At 41.6% G+C, this 13204-nt stretch overlaps 1 protein-coding gene across 2 annotated transcripts in view; it reads right to left on the bottom strand.

The window, feature by feature from the left end:
- Nucleotides 1-13204, bottom strand: part of TMEM132D (transmembrane protein 132D) — a 416624-nt gene that overhangs the window by 221893 nt on the left and 181527 nt on the right. For both annotated transcript variants that reach the window (XM_038373445.2, XM_038373446.2), the window contains exon 3: nucleotides 12624-12770. In XM_038373445.2, coding sequence (XP_038229373.1) covers nucleotides 12624-12770 — 147 coding nt within the window. The remainder of the gene's footprint in view (nucleotides 1-12623; nucleotides 12771-13204) is intronic.

Below are 13204 nucleotides of genomic sequence, written 5' to 3'. Positions count from 1 at the left end.
CCTGTGGTTAGAATTTAGATAGGAATAATTGAAAAGTCTAAATACATATTAGACTACGCCACATACTGACACTAGCCTTCCAATTTGTGCTGCATGCTGTATGCTGACCAAGAAGGGGAAATTAACTTCCAATGACTTTCTTGCCACAAAGTGGGATTTCCTCTCACTCTACACCACAACATGTAGCCCCACTCCTAACCTTAACTCATGCTTTAACAAGCTCTCTCACCTGTCCTCTCCTAACTGACAGAGTAATTAAAATGATTTCCCAGGGGATATTCTCCAAGGGAAAGAAAACTCACAGCAAAATTGGAGATAGTTGCTCATGACATCGAATCTTTAGATTTAACATTAGATTTTCCACAGGCTGAAGGCTGCTCTCTCTCTCTCTTTTCAGTAAGTAAACTCCTTCTGTCCTACTACAATTGTGAGGAAGAGATCTGGGGCTATCAGTGTCTTAGAGGACACAATTTTAACTATCACAGACACACAGAGTGTTTGCCTGGTGATGATGAGTCTTGAAGGTTCCTCAGGAAAATCCGTCTCCCCTCCCACACACATTAAAATTATATTTATTGCATTGGACAACACCTGGATAAAAATAAGGAAGTTAAATAGGTATGAATGTATCCAAACAGTTGGAAATGTCTTTTGTTACTTGCACATGACAGAAAAATACAGTAGAGGAGAATTTTTGCATGTGCACCTCAGCTACATGGGCCAGTGATTAGAGCAGGCAGCACTCTCTGATCTATCGTCAGCTCTTTCACTGACTCAATGCCTGACCTTAGGCAAGTTACTTAGGGTTCAATTGTGTTCGTCAAATACATTATTCCAGGGGTTCTCAAACTTCATTGCACTGCAAACCCCCTTCTGACAACAAATATTACTACAAGACCCCAGGAGCGGGGACCGAAACCTGAGCCTGCCTGAGCCCCGCCCCCCGGGCGGGGATGAAAGCCGATGCCCAAGGGTTTCAGTCTCAGGCAGGGAGCCTGTAGTCTTAAGCCCCAGTGCCCAGGACTGAAGCCCTTGGGCTTCAGCTTCAGCCCCAGGTGATGAGGCTCAGACCTCAGCTTCGGCCCCAGACCCTAGCAAGTCTGAGCCAGCCCTGGCGACCCCATTAAAAGGGGGTTCCGACCCACTTTGGGGTCCCAACCCACAGTTTGAGAACTGCTGCATCATTCACTTGGCTTACCCGTTTTACAGGAGCATTTGAGGCTTAGTAACTTGGGGCATGACCCTCCGATGAAGGTGATAAAAACATGAAGTATTAGTATTATTCACTGATTTTACAGGTGCTGACCATTTAGGATGACCTATTGAAAAATCATTGTGAGGCTCCTAAGTGACAAGCTCTGGCATTCCAGCCCAGTCAGACAATCACTCGGCTACTGAGCTAACTTTATAGAAGGAGTTAAACTCAGGTCTCCAGAGGACACAAGTCAGATCACCAACATCTTGTGCCACAGAGAACTTTGTGTGCCATGAGAACTCCTTAAAATGTATGAAAATGACCCAGGCAATCTTATTTCTGCCTCCATGTATGCATTGCAATACAATCTTCAATTACATGATCATATACTATTTTTTCCTGCACAGGTCATCATCAGAGTTTCAACCCAGAATCCTCTGCAAAAATGTAATGTAATTGCTTATCGGTCACACCACTGACCTCTACCTCTTGAGCTAAATCAGTAACTGACAATGACGACGATGATGTTAGTGTTCCCATTCTTAAATTCTTCGTTGTTTTTTTGAATAAGGTACTGTACTAGGTTTGCTATATACTTAACAGCATGTATCAGTTTTCCTTTTCTTTGGGGTTACAGAGATATGTAATGCTTGTATCTTTGTTTTCTGTTCTTTCTTTCATACAAAAAACCAACAACATTTAATTCAAAAATATATAGATTTTTTTTCTGATAAAAATGTCTACCTCTGATCCCCTCTTTTCAGATGAGATAGGACAGGAAATTAAATTAATCTTTCCTTACAAGCACTGCACACTTTGCCTGAAGCCAAAATGCCTTCTGTTCAAAGTCCCACCCCAGGGTCACTGTTGAAATGAGGTCAGGAGAGGTCATCCTGACGCTAGTGTTTGTGAAACATGGAACTGATCCAAACTGAATTAAGCAGATTCTCTCTCAGGTTGCCTTCTACTGTGACATTTTATGTGGTGTGAAAATGTTTTTCAGAAGGGCATGACATACAGCTATGGAGAGGGAATGGTGGTTTCTAGCAATGGAGATGGTGGAGAGTCAGCAACTTCAATCTAGCACATAACTGCTCAGGGCTTTATCAGGCCAACATCAAGACTGCCATTCTTTCCAACAGTTCCACTGGCTTATTTACCATCATGGACTGTCACAGCAACACACTCAATTAGCGTGCCAGACAGGAAAGAGAAGTCAGCTTCTAGGGCAAATCAGGCCTAACCCAAAGCCCACTGATCTTTAATCGTTTGACTGGGCTTTGGATCAGGATCATTGGTTGCGTAGCTGCCTGTACACCTGAAGTGAGCAGTGAAACATGGTAACCTTGGGTTTTTTCTCTGTAAGAGATGTAGCAGGGCAGCATAAAGGAGATATTGGGCCTGCTTCTGAGTTATTTCATTCTTGCACTTGGGACAGGGACACAAGATGTAGGACAATACTGCCTTTAAACCCACATATTCTGGGCTAACAGAAGGCACCCAGGGCTGCACCTACTTATACTTGGCTTCCTACTGCCCCATAAGGGTCCAGGGCAGTGGAGAATGGCTATATTGCAGTGAATTCTGGTTATAACCCGAGAAACCACTATGCCGTGAGCTGGAAGCTCACTAACTGGGAGGCCCTTCCATGGGATATGTTCTCATCCACTCTCTTGCCCCCCAACCCTCCCACCACCCTAAGGTCCCTTTATGTTACCAAGGTTGTGTAAAAAGGCTTTAGCAGAATGGAGACACAAGCTCATTGTCCTAAACTGTTCAATATTGTTGCTGTGAGCTGCTAAGTTATGTATGTTGCACCCAGGAGGTGTTCGCATCTCTAATCATTTAAAAATGGTAATAAGCCCCTACCACTGAAGTAACTCCTGTATACCATCATTTGCAAACCATTTGGAGATTGGAATGTGCTATACAAACATAAGTTATGACAAATAATTCATTTGAAAAGAGCAATACTCCACTGAACCAGGGAAAGAATCCTTTTTCTTGCAGAATGCTGCAAGAGATTATGTCAACAGTTCAACATTAATTGTCACTTTTACCTTATTTTTAATAACATTGTGCTCACAAAGAAACCCTGCTATGTTCCCTTCCTCTGGAGCACATTAAAGTTCAGCAAAGATTAAAAGAAATCTTCATCTTTGTAATGACAGCTGAAGTGCCCTGTGCTACCTTCTTTATCTAAATGTCATGGCTATAGAAACTAGGTCCACCTCCAAGATGCCAAGAGCCTATCTACATGCCTTTGAAGTGTTTGCCTGGATTCTTTTTGTTTTTTAAATGAATGAGCCTCATTCAAACAAACAGGTACAAAAAGTCCCCTAACAGTGCCTTTGTCTAAGATTTGTTGGTTAATATTTCATCTCTTCCTCTTTGATTTGCAGCAAGATGAGCACAATGCATTTCTCTTACACATTAGCACTAGTAAGACATACTTAAGGAAAAGATGGTTTCCTGATGAACAAAATAGAGCTTTTATTATGAAAATTATAGAAAAGAGGTTAATATTGAGAAGAGTGAAGCAGTCAGGCCAAATTCTGTATGGGTTACAGTGACCAAAATCCACTGCAGAGACTGGAGGTACTCCAGATTTACACTGGCATAACTGACATGTGAATCAGCTAAGGAGCTACAAATCAATATTTTTTTAAAGTCTTAACAAAAGTTTTAAGCAAGAAATTGAGGCTTTGCAACTGTTCTGCCTAATCTCTCCTGAAATACTGAGAGCTTAAATGTCGTTTTTGAGGAGAGACCTATATGGTACTTTCAGGGCACCAAAACAATTAATTAAATAGTCAGATGGCTGGAACAGCATAGAATTTTTTAATTTTTTGAAAACAAACTGATGTGCAATGTGGGCCTCAAGAGCTGCCAGAGAAGGGGCATTTACAACTGATGAAAAAATCAGGGAGACTTAGATTACTCCTCCCCTTAAATGCCTGGGAAGAGAGAATCAAACTGAACTTTGATATTTCAGAATGAAATTAACATATAATCTCTCCCTGATTTAATACAGTCAAGATCCTAATGGTGGCTTAGAGCAAGATTTTCAAAGCTGTCTAGTAATTTTACATGGCTTAATTTTGGAGTGCTGAATTTAAGGCACCTTAAAGATGCCTGATTTTCAAAGGGCAGGTGATTAATGCTTTATGAAAATTCCCCTTTAAGGTGTCTTTGAGCCCCCCCAAATCAAGGCATCTAAAATTACTAGTCACTTGAAAATCGCGTTAGTTATTCGATTAAATTGACATTTTCTATTTAATATTTTATGTCATACAATTTAAAAAAATTAATTATATAACACCACAAATTGCATACACAGCCCTCAACAAGGGGCACTACAGTTGCTGCTTTCCTGGTTCATGTCAGCAGACCTCAGCAGAGGAGACGTTACAAGTACAACAAGTAATCAACCAAAGTTAGAACATAAACCGAGTGTACAAAATTAAACAAGCCTTGTATTACGTGCTGTAGCTCACCCTGAAGCCGGATGACCAAGGGAAGTGAAATCCCAAAGGCTGGGCCTGGTTCAGAAAAGTTTTACTCTCCAAAAAGCTGACAGTCAGAATATCCCAGTAAAATGTAATCGGCATAACTGGGGTCCCAATCAAGAATTGCTGTCGGAGTAACTGGGTGCCCACACTATTTAGCATTTAAAGGTAATCTGCAATGTCTTTAGTTGCATTTGTATGCAAAAAACAAGCCAGTGCCTAGACCAAGTGTTATGTACTGTATCTTGCCCCACTCAGGAAGTAGCTAATTACTTTCTGCAATGACTGGAGCTTCCAAGTATACAGCTAGGGCAGCCCAGAGCAGAACACATTATTGCAATCTGGGCTACAGAGGACTAAAGTGTGGTGATTGTCACAAAATCCTCATCTGGACAGTCACAGCTTCTATGTCACTCATCAGCAGCTAGTCACACTCCCAAAGCAATATGCAAAGTGGGCCTTATCTTAGGGTTGCTGGGCATCCGGTTTTCAACCAGAACGCCCAGTTGAAAAGGGACCCTGGTGGCTCCGGTCAGCATAGCAGACGGGCCACTAAAAGTCCAGATGGCCACAGAGGCTGGCTCTACGTGGCTCCCGGAAGGGGCCGACATATCTCTCCAGCTCCTAGGTGCAGGAGCAGCCAGGAGGCTCTGCACACTGCCCCTGCACCGAGTGCCGGCTCCACAGCTCCCATTGGCTGGGAACCATGGTCAATGGGAGCTGTGGGGGCTGCACCTGCGGTTGGGGGCAGCGCACTGAGCCTTCTGGCTGCCCCTGCACCTAGGAGCTGGAGAGACATGCGGGCCCCTTCCAGGAGCCACTTGAAGTAAGCCCCGCCCGGAGCCCTCACCCTCTCCTGCAACCTCCTGTCCCAGCCCTGAGCCCCCTCCCGCACACAAACTCTCTCCCAGAGCCCACACCCCATACCCCTCCCTCTGCTCCCTCCAGCCCCCTGAACCCCGCATCTCCAACCCCATCCCTGAGTCTGCACCCCTAGACAGAGCCCTCACCCTCTCCTGCACCTTAACCCCCTACCCCAACCCAGAGCCCCCTCCTGTACCCCAAATTCCTCATTCCCAGCCCCACTCCAGAGCCTGCACCCCCAGCTGGAGCCCTCACCCCTCCTGTGCCCCAACCCCCTGCCCCAGCCCTGTCAAAATGAGTAAGTGAGTGAGTGTGGGGGAGAGTGAGCCATGGAGGGAGGGGGGATGGATTGAGTAGGGGCGGGACCTCAGAGAAGGGGCGGGACAAGGCTATTCAGTTTTTTGCAGTCAGAAAGTTGGCAACTCTACTTATTCTGCTCTCAGCTACTCGATCATTGCAAGTCCAGAGCAGAACAAAGGAGGCTTAAAGAGGTGAAGTGACTCAAGATCTTGGGTCCAGATAAACAGAGTAAAACCAAGTGACAATGAGTCCCCCAAGCATGGAGAATCAGAAGGAAAAAACAAGGAAGGCAAGACTGGAGGATTTTGTAAAGCACCAAAGAGATCAGCTGGTACACAAGCTGAATATATGTTCAGAAAGTCAAGGCAGTAGAAAAAAGAGGCCAGAGATTACCCTGCACCTTGTGTAGCTATTTACATCAGTGCAGAATGCTGCAAACACTACAAACCAGAGCTGTAACAGTTTTTGCACTGGTGAAAATGACTACACAAGGTGCTGGGCGATGGCTTATAGCTCAGGGAGCAGGTGGACATAAGCTTAGGGCAGTAGGATACGATGAGTCCATGGAGAGCTTTGAAAAAGAGGCAGGCAAATCTGATGTGGAAAACTACATTACCAAAAGAATGCAAAGTGAAGCAGATCTCTCTGAACATAACACACGCAAGTGGGGTTTTTCTCTGGAGAACAAAAAATGCTCTTAGGTTGTCATACAATTACCTACACATGCACAGAAAACCTCCTGTTGCTTGTACAACTATTGCAATGACATACCAGGTATATTTAGTCCAAAAGCCCGTAAGGCTTATATTACCATTTTCTCATTGAAATTTCATGTCCACGTATTTACATTAAGGTCAACTAGAGCATATGGGATGGGACACATACCACGGAGTGTTTTTGTTTTATTTTTGTTTTGGTAATTCTACTGAACAGAGTATTTTCTCTCCCCTAGTGTTAATATATACTTGGTGGGTAAAACTATGTGAAAACGGAGCTTGGAGAAAAAAACATCACTAGTGATCTACAATGCTGGACCACGTTTATGAAGCATTTTGATGAATACCAGCAACCCACGTGATATAATTATTGTTGCTATTAGACTGTTATTTATGTCAAATTTGTTGCTTTTGTAGCTCCAGTGGAGAAAGCCGCACAGTATTTTAGGCTTACAACACCCTAGAGACCTTTATCAAATGTAATGGCAGCTGCAACACGTACAGGAATGAGGCAGTAACTCACTGCAGTTATAACACCAAAACTAGATGTTAAATAATTTAACGTGAGATTCCATACTTGATTTGAAAACGAGAAATGCGGGATACTAAACATCCCAGACTGCATGTAATAAAAATGAAGTGTGGGTAAATCAAAGGGACTGTTACCATATGCTCCCTCTTCTCTTATCTCCAGATAATATTTAGTTTATCTCATACTCTTTGGATAACCATGGGGAAAATTTAAGTACCTCAGATTAGGATACGTCTTTATGGAAAATGACATACACAGGGACAAGTTCTGCCATCAGCCAAAGAGGAATTGTCATAAGCTGTTATTGTAATAGGATTAACATATACATATTATCACATATTGGCTTCAGTGAGAGCCACACAGATGCAGCTGAAAGCCAAATTTGGCCCATAGACTCGCTTAATAATCGGCCAGATTTCTGACTACAGTCTGTTATAGCAGTGTAAATCCAGAACTCGTTCAAGGGTGCAGGATTATGCCCCAAAAGTGTAAGTGGTAAAAAATCGTAAGAAACCCCATCTTGGCAAATTCTCTTTCCCAGCAATAAGCACAAAGTACTAGAAATCTCAGGACAAAGCCTGGCTACATTTTCACTGAATTTGGGGACTAAGAAGATTTGCCTAGTTTGGATCCAGACTTCTCCAAGACTTTCCAAGTTTGCCCATCCCTATTTTTGACCTGGGTGGATGGAAAAATATATTGAATACTCCAATATACATTCAATTGACAAAATGTAGTATTCATGGATTTAAAGTAGGGGTTCTCAAACTTCATTGCACCGAGAGACCCTTCTGACAATAAAAATTACTGCAGGACTCCAGGACGGGGGACCTAAGCCTGATCCCAGCCTACCCAGGGTGGGTGGGTAAAGCCAAAGCCCCATCTCCCCAGGCCAGGGGCCAAAGCCGAAGCCCAAGGGCTTCAGCCCCAGGCAGGAGGCCTGTAACCTGAGCCCTGCTGCCCATGGCTGAAGCCCTCGGACTCGGGCTTTGGCCCCGAGCCCCATTAAAATGGGATCGTGACCCACTTTGGGGTCTGTAACAGGGTGCTGGTGCAAAAGCACCTAATTAGCCCCTGCCCAGTTAGCTCCAATCAGGGGAAACAGATTGGGGCTGATGGAAAAGGCCTGATGCTGGCTTGAGGATTGGCAACACCTGCTGGCCTGACAAGCCAAGGGTGTTAATGGTTGGGAGGGAGCCAGAAGGCCAGGGGCAGCCAGGGAGAAGTAAGTCAGTCAGTCAGGGAGGGAGGGAACTGGAGGCCTCCAAGCTGAAGGCTGACTCTGCCTGTAAAGGAGGGGACTAATCCTGTTAAGCTTGTATATAGCTAGATACTAGTGGTGGGATAATCTTAAATAAATAAAGACACGGGGTGTTACACAACCTTGAAGCCTCTGAGCCTTATTGGGGGCAGCAAGTGGGCACCAGGAAGAGGGGCAGATCATGGACCCTGTTACACATCCCAACCCACAGTTTGAGAACCGCTGATTTAAACAGTAATAGAGTCACTTAATTAGCTTTAACTGTCATCTATTTCAGATACCTATGGCACCCACTTCTGTAGCATCTGAGCCTCTCACAATCTTTAATGTATTTGTCCTCATGACACTCCGATGAGGTAGGGAGTTGCTATCTTTCCCATTTTACAGCTGGGGAACTGAGGTGCACAGAGACTAAATGACTTGTCCAAGGTCACACAGGCAATACAAAAACACAAACCTGTCCTTACTATTATCTGGATCAGAGGAAATAAACTCATCTAGACAGTATCGTGATATCATCTAGAAAGTCCCATTCAATCATATCCATTTATTTTTGCTTTATTCCATCTGACTTTCTGTAGTCACGAAAACTCTGGACTTCGTTTTACTTTTGAAAACATCTTTTTGTCACTATGCTGGTTAATATGTAAATGAAATTTAAAATATTAGGAATGCCTTATTCAGCATGTTGATTTCCTTATTAAATATTACTCATGCCTGTTTTGCCACTCACTTTTAGGAGTAAGATCAAGCATTATAATGAGGAGGAAGAGAGCTCATATTGGCAAATAATTCCTTTTTATCTTTGCATGTTTAACGGTGCTAAATATACAGAATGGATAACAGTTAAATATTGAACTCTTATCAAGTTGTTTGCTTCTGGAGTTCTTTTAGAAATTCTTCAGACTCTATATACATATTGTTTAATTATTCTTAAAAATCAGAGATCTAATCCCATGAATGCAAAGGTGGCCATGTTAATTAACTTGAGATTCCATGCTTTTGTGATCCTGATAGTTTTACATGGATCAGGAAATAGTGTTAATAAAGCTAACTTACTGTGACAGGTGTAATTTCACGGATTAAGGAGACACTTGTGCTAGTGACAAACATAACGGGATGCCTGAACGGGATGCCTCGTTTCTTTATATAAGTTTTGAAATATATCACTCTTTTGTTTTGAGAGGTTTTGGCACTAAAAGCTTATCATAACAGGATTAACATATAAATATTATCACAACCAGCAGGATGTTTTTGAATGAATATTAACAGAAAATATTTGAGTTTGTATCAGAATAACTAATTAAGCACAGCTGTCAAATATCATTTGACGTTTTCAGTGCCCTTTTTATTACACGCTGGTGACAACGTTCCAGATTAATGGAGATGCAACCATAAAGTCTCCCACACTCCTCGATTCTTCACATTCACCCTCATGCAAGTGTGAATTTATAACAAACTAAATCATGACCTCTATGATTAGTAGATGAGTTTGATACCTGTAACATCTGTACAGTCCTTACACTGTACAACCCTCTATTTAAATTCCCTCCATTTCCACCTAAACCACAAGAAAAAAAGCTTATAGAAATAACTTTCTCTATGAATGAATCAGTGACTCAGAAATGCTTTGACTTGGGAAACACTGAAAAATGATTGAAGCATCAAGTTGTGCCATCCTTCGGTTTCTCTTTTGGGTTTCTGTTTCATTATTCATCATGTATTATCTGCCCAAATAAACATGAAGAACTCTGTGTCTGAGCACATACTAGGCGGCAGAAACTTTTTACAGGTTTAGGTTGCCCTATATGTAACTTGAAGCTGAGCATTTCTGCTTCCCTAAATAGGGCTGCCACAAGAAGGAAGAATGCTTGGAACTCAGGAGACCTGAATCCAAATCCCTGCTCCACCACAGACTTCCCGGTTTGACTTGTCGCAGCAGTGTAAATCCAGAACTCCTTCAGTGATGCAAGATTATGCCCCAAAAGCACAAGTGACAAAACTGTCTCTCTCAACAACGAGCACAAAGTACTAGAAACCTCAGGGCAGTGTTCAATTGAGGTCTGTATTATAGTATCTGTGTTGGAGGGAGGGGAAGAAAAGTTTTAGCTACCACACAAGAAATTAAGTCTAACAAGGAAGCTTTAATTAGCTGTAAAATTGTGGTCCAGACATTAGGTAAATATATTGATTTCAGTGTTAAGATACTTAACCATTTAAATGATAGATCTGATAAATTTGGTAAAATTCTTTAATCAGGATTTAAAAACAAGTGGACAGTTATCTTCTTAGAATCCTCTTTAAAATTCATCGTAAGAATTGATTATTTTTAGCATTCATTTGATCACTCAGTTATTTTGAGGATGTAATTCTAGTCTAGTACTGAGCCTAATTTGATCTTGATTTGATTGTTGTAATGCTCCATTTTTAGTTTAGTGGTAGTGGTAGTAGTAGCTTAGCTTTGGTGATATGTTTTCTTGATTTTATAAGTGTTTTAATTAAATTCAAAATAGATACTGAGTTACATTTCTTATAATAAGCAACATGGATCCAGAACCTTTGAGGACCTGGCATGGATACCACCTAGTCAACCTAAAAGCCTGACTAGCTCCCCCTAATTAATCTTTGTTCTCACCTGCCTTAGATAACTGAGGCCCCAAACCTGCAATGAACTCTACATGGGCACAGACTTGATAATAATGGTGCTCTGCTGGGATACAGGGGTCTGCTCATGCAGAGCTTATTGCAGGACTGGAGCCTGAATCACATTACTACCATATTTGCAGTACTACTAAGTCATTCTCTATAGTCAGTATGTGGAAAGATAGGGAAGATACTTCAATTACTGGTTAAACTTATGTAATGATCTAATGAAAACTGGCACATATTAACGGCAGGCACTGAATGCTTAGGCTTAGGAGAACACTGAAATGGAATAAGTAGCCAAACGTTGTTCCATCCTTGATATCACACTACATTTTACCATTACTGAAAGAGGAGCAGGGAAATGCTGCGCTGCACTACAGAACACAGCCCCCAAAAATGGAGATAATTCACTGTCATAATTGCTTTGGGCCTGATCCAAAGCCCACCGAAATGAATGAAACGGCTGTCATTGACTTCAGTGAGCGTTGAATCAGGCCTTTTAAGAAGCTTTCTGATTCTTTTATTGAGGAAAAGACTGTGACCTTGAGCATATATAGATTCCTTCCCCAGCCACTAAAATTCAGCCAGCTATGAGATGATATATGGCTTAGGGGAGGAAGTGGAGGATACCATATCAGCGGGAGTGTGGGGGGGATTTTGAGATTGAATTCTAGTGTGTGGGGGGAAACAGATTTATGTCTGGAAAGTAAAGGAAGTCCCCCTTCCCTTCCTTCCTATATTCCAGAGCCATCAAGCTTCCCGTTTATCTAGAGGTAAGAGGTTTTTCATTAAAATGGGCCAAATCTTGCACCCCGTGCAAACCCAATACATTTCAATGGCATTTCACAGCAGGTAAATCACTGCAGAATCTGACCTTCATCTTCATCATGCAAGTTTAATAGTAACAGTAATTAATATAACAAATCTCTAGCCAGTTAGCTCCTTACCAACATGATCTCCCCTCTCCACGCTTTCCCAGGAATAGTGAATGAAGTGAAACAAAAAGGTGTCAAACATTTATTCTTAAAAACACTCAACTGTGATTAGAAACTGGAACAACTGCTAACCAAATATTGTTTTTGGAGTCAGTGTCCTACCTAAATTATTGCATCACGTCCAATAATTTAGGATCTGAATATCACTTCTCTGAATGTGGATTAAAAATTCACTGACAAGAACATGGGTTGAAGCCTGGTGTGTGTTTCTTAGTTCCTTCTCAAAAGCTAAGGATACAAATTGAAGACTGTAATTAACAAGCCACTAATATAATGCCTGACCAGTTCAGAAGCAAATAATTTGAAGAGACTAAACTGGCTGAACTAAATTCAGAGAGATGAGGCAAGTCCTTTTAAACACTGTGAAATTCCTGGTAGTTTTCATTTCATTTAGGCAATCAAAATGAATTTAGAGTATATACAGTACAGTAAGCAGAATATTTTAAACTAAAGACAGCATCAGTTTTTCCATTTATACACTTACTGTGTGTATTTAGAAACTATAATAAAAGTTATATTAATACCATAGCAAAGCAGATACATCTGTTTTGAAAAAAGCAAAATTACCTCATTTACAAAATGTAAAACTATTGTAAATGACCTACCTGTTTTCCGAGGTAGTAGATTTCCTCTGACAAACAATGACAGCTGGGGCATATTTCCCAGTATAATCCACGCTCTCTCTAATGTCCCATAAGTATGGGCTGCTGGCTCTTACACTGAAAATGTTCACACCTTTCTTCACCTTTGCCCTAAGAGGAACAAGAGGATATGTCAACAATTAGATACAGAATTTCATTTCCAAGCTGTTACATGGATCTTCATTTTTTTTCTCATTACTGGTCCTCTGGAGATGCTGCAGCTCATTACAGATGGACCACATTGGTAGGAAGTAAAGATATAATGGAATTAAACCTTCCCATAGTTTAAAGGAACAAGATAATAATGTTAGTGATATAATGGTAAATAGATCTGTATTTACATTTTCTTCCCATAATACATTAGATCGCTAAAACCAAAAGAATTTTAAAGCTCTACTACAATTTGTCACCATTTATGCTACTTCATTGTAAGTTTCTCTGTGTCAATTTGACAGTGGAAATTAGCCTGCTCAATTATGCTTTTGGCCACCATTGGTTCTACAGGCCGTGATCCTGCAAACTCTTAGGCACATGCTTATCTTTAC

The sequence above is a fragment of the Dermochelys coriacea genome, chromosome 15 (assembly GCF_009764565.3).
Source record: "Dermochelys coriacea isolate rDerCor1 chromosome 15, rDerCor1.pri.v4, whole genome shotgun sequence".
In the NCBI taxonomy this organism is placed as follows: domain Eukaryota; kingdom Metazoa; phylum Chordata; order Testudines; family Dermochelyidae; genus Dermochelys; species Dermochelys coriacea.
Note: the sequence above shows the minus strand (reverse complement) of the source record. Positions and strands in the feature narration are given on the sequence as shown.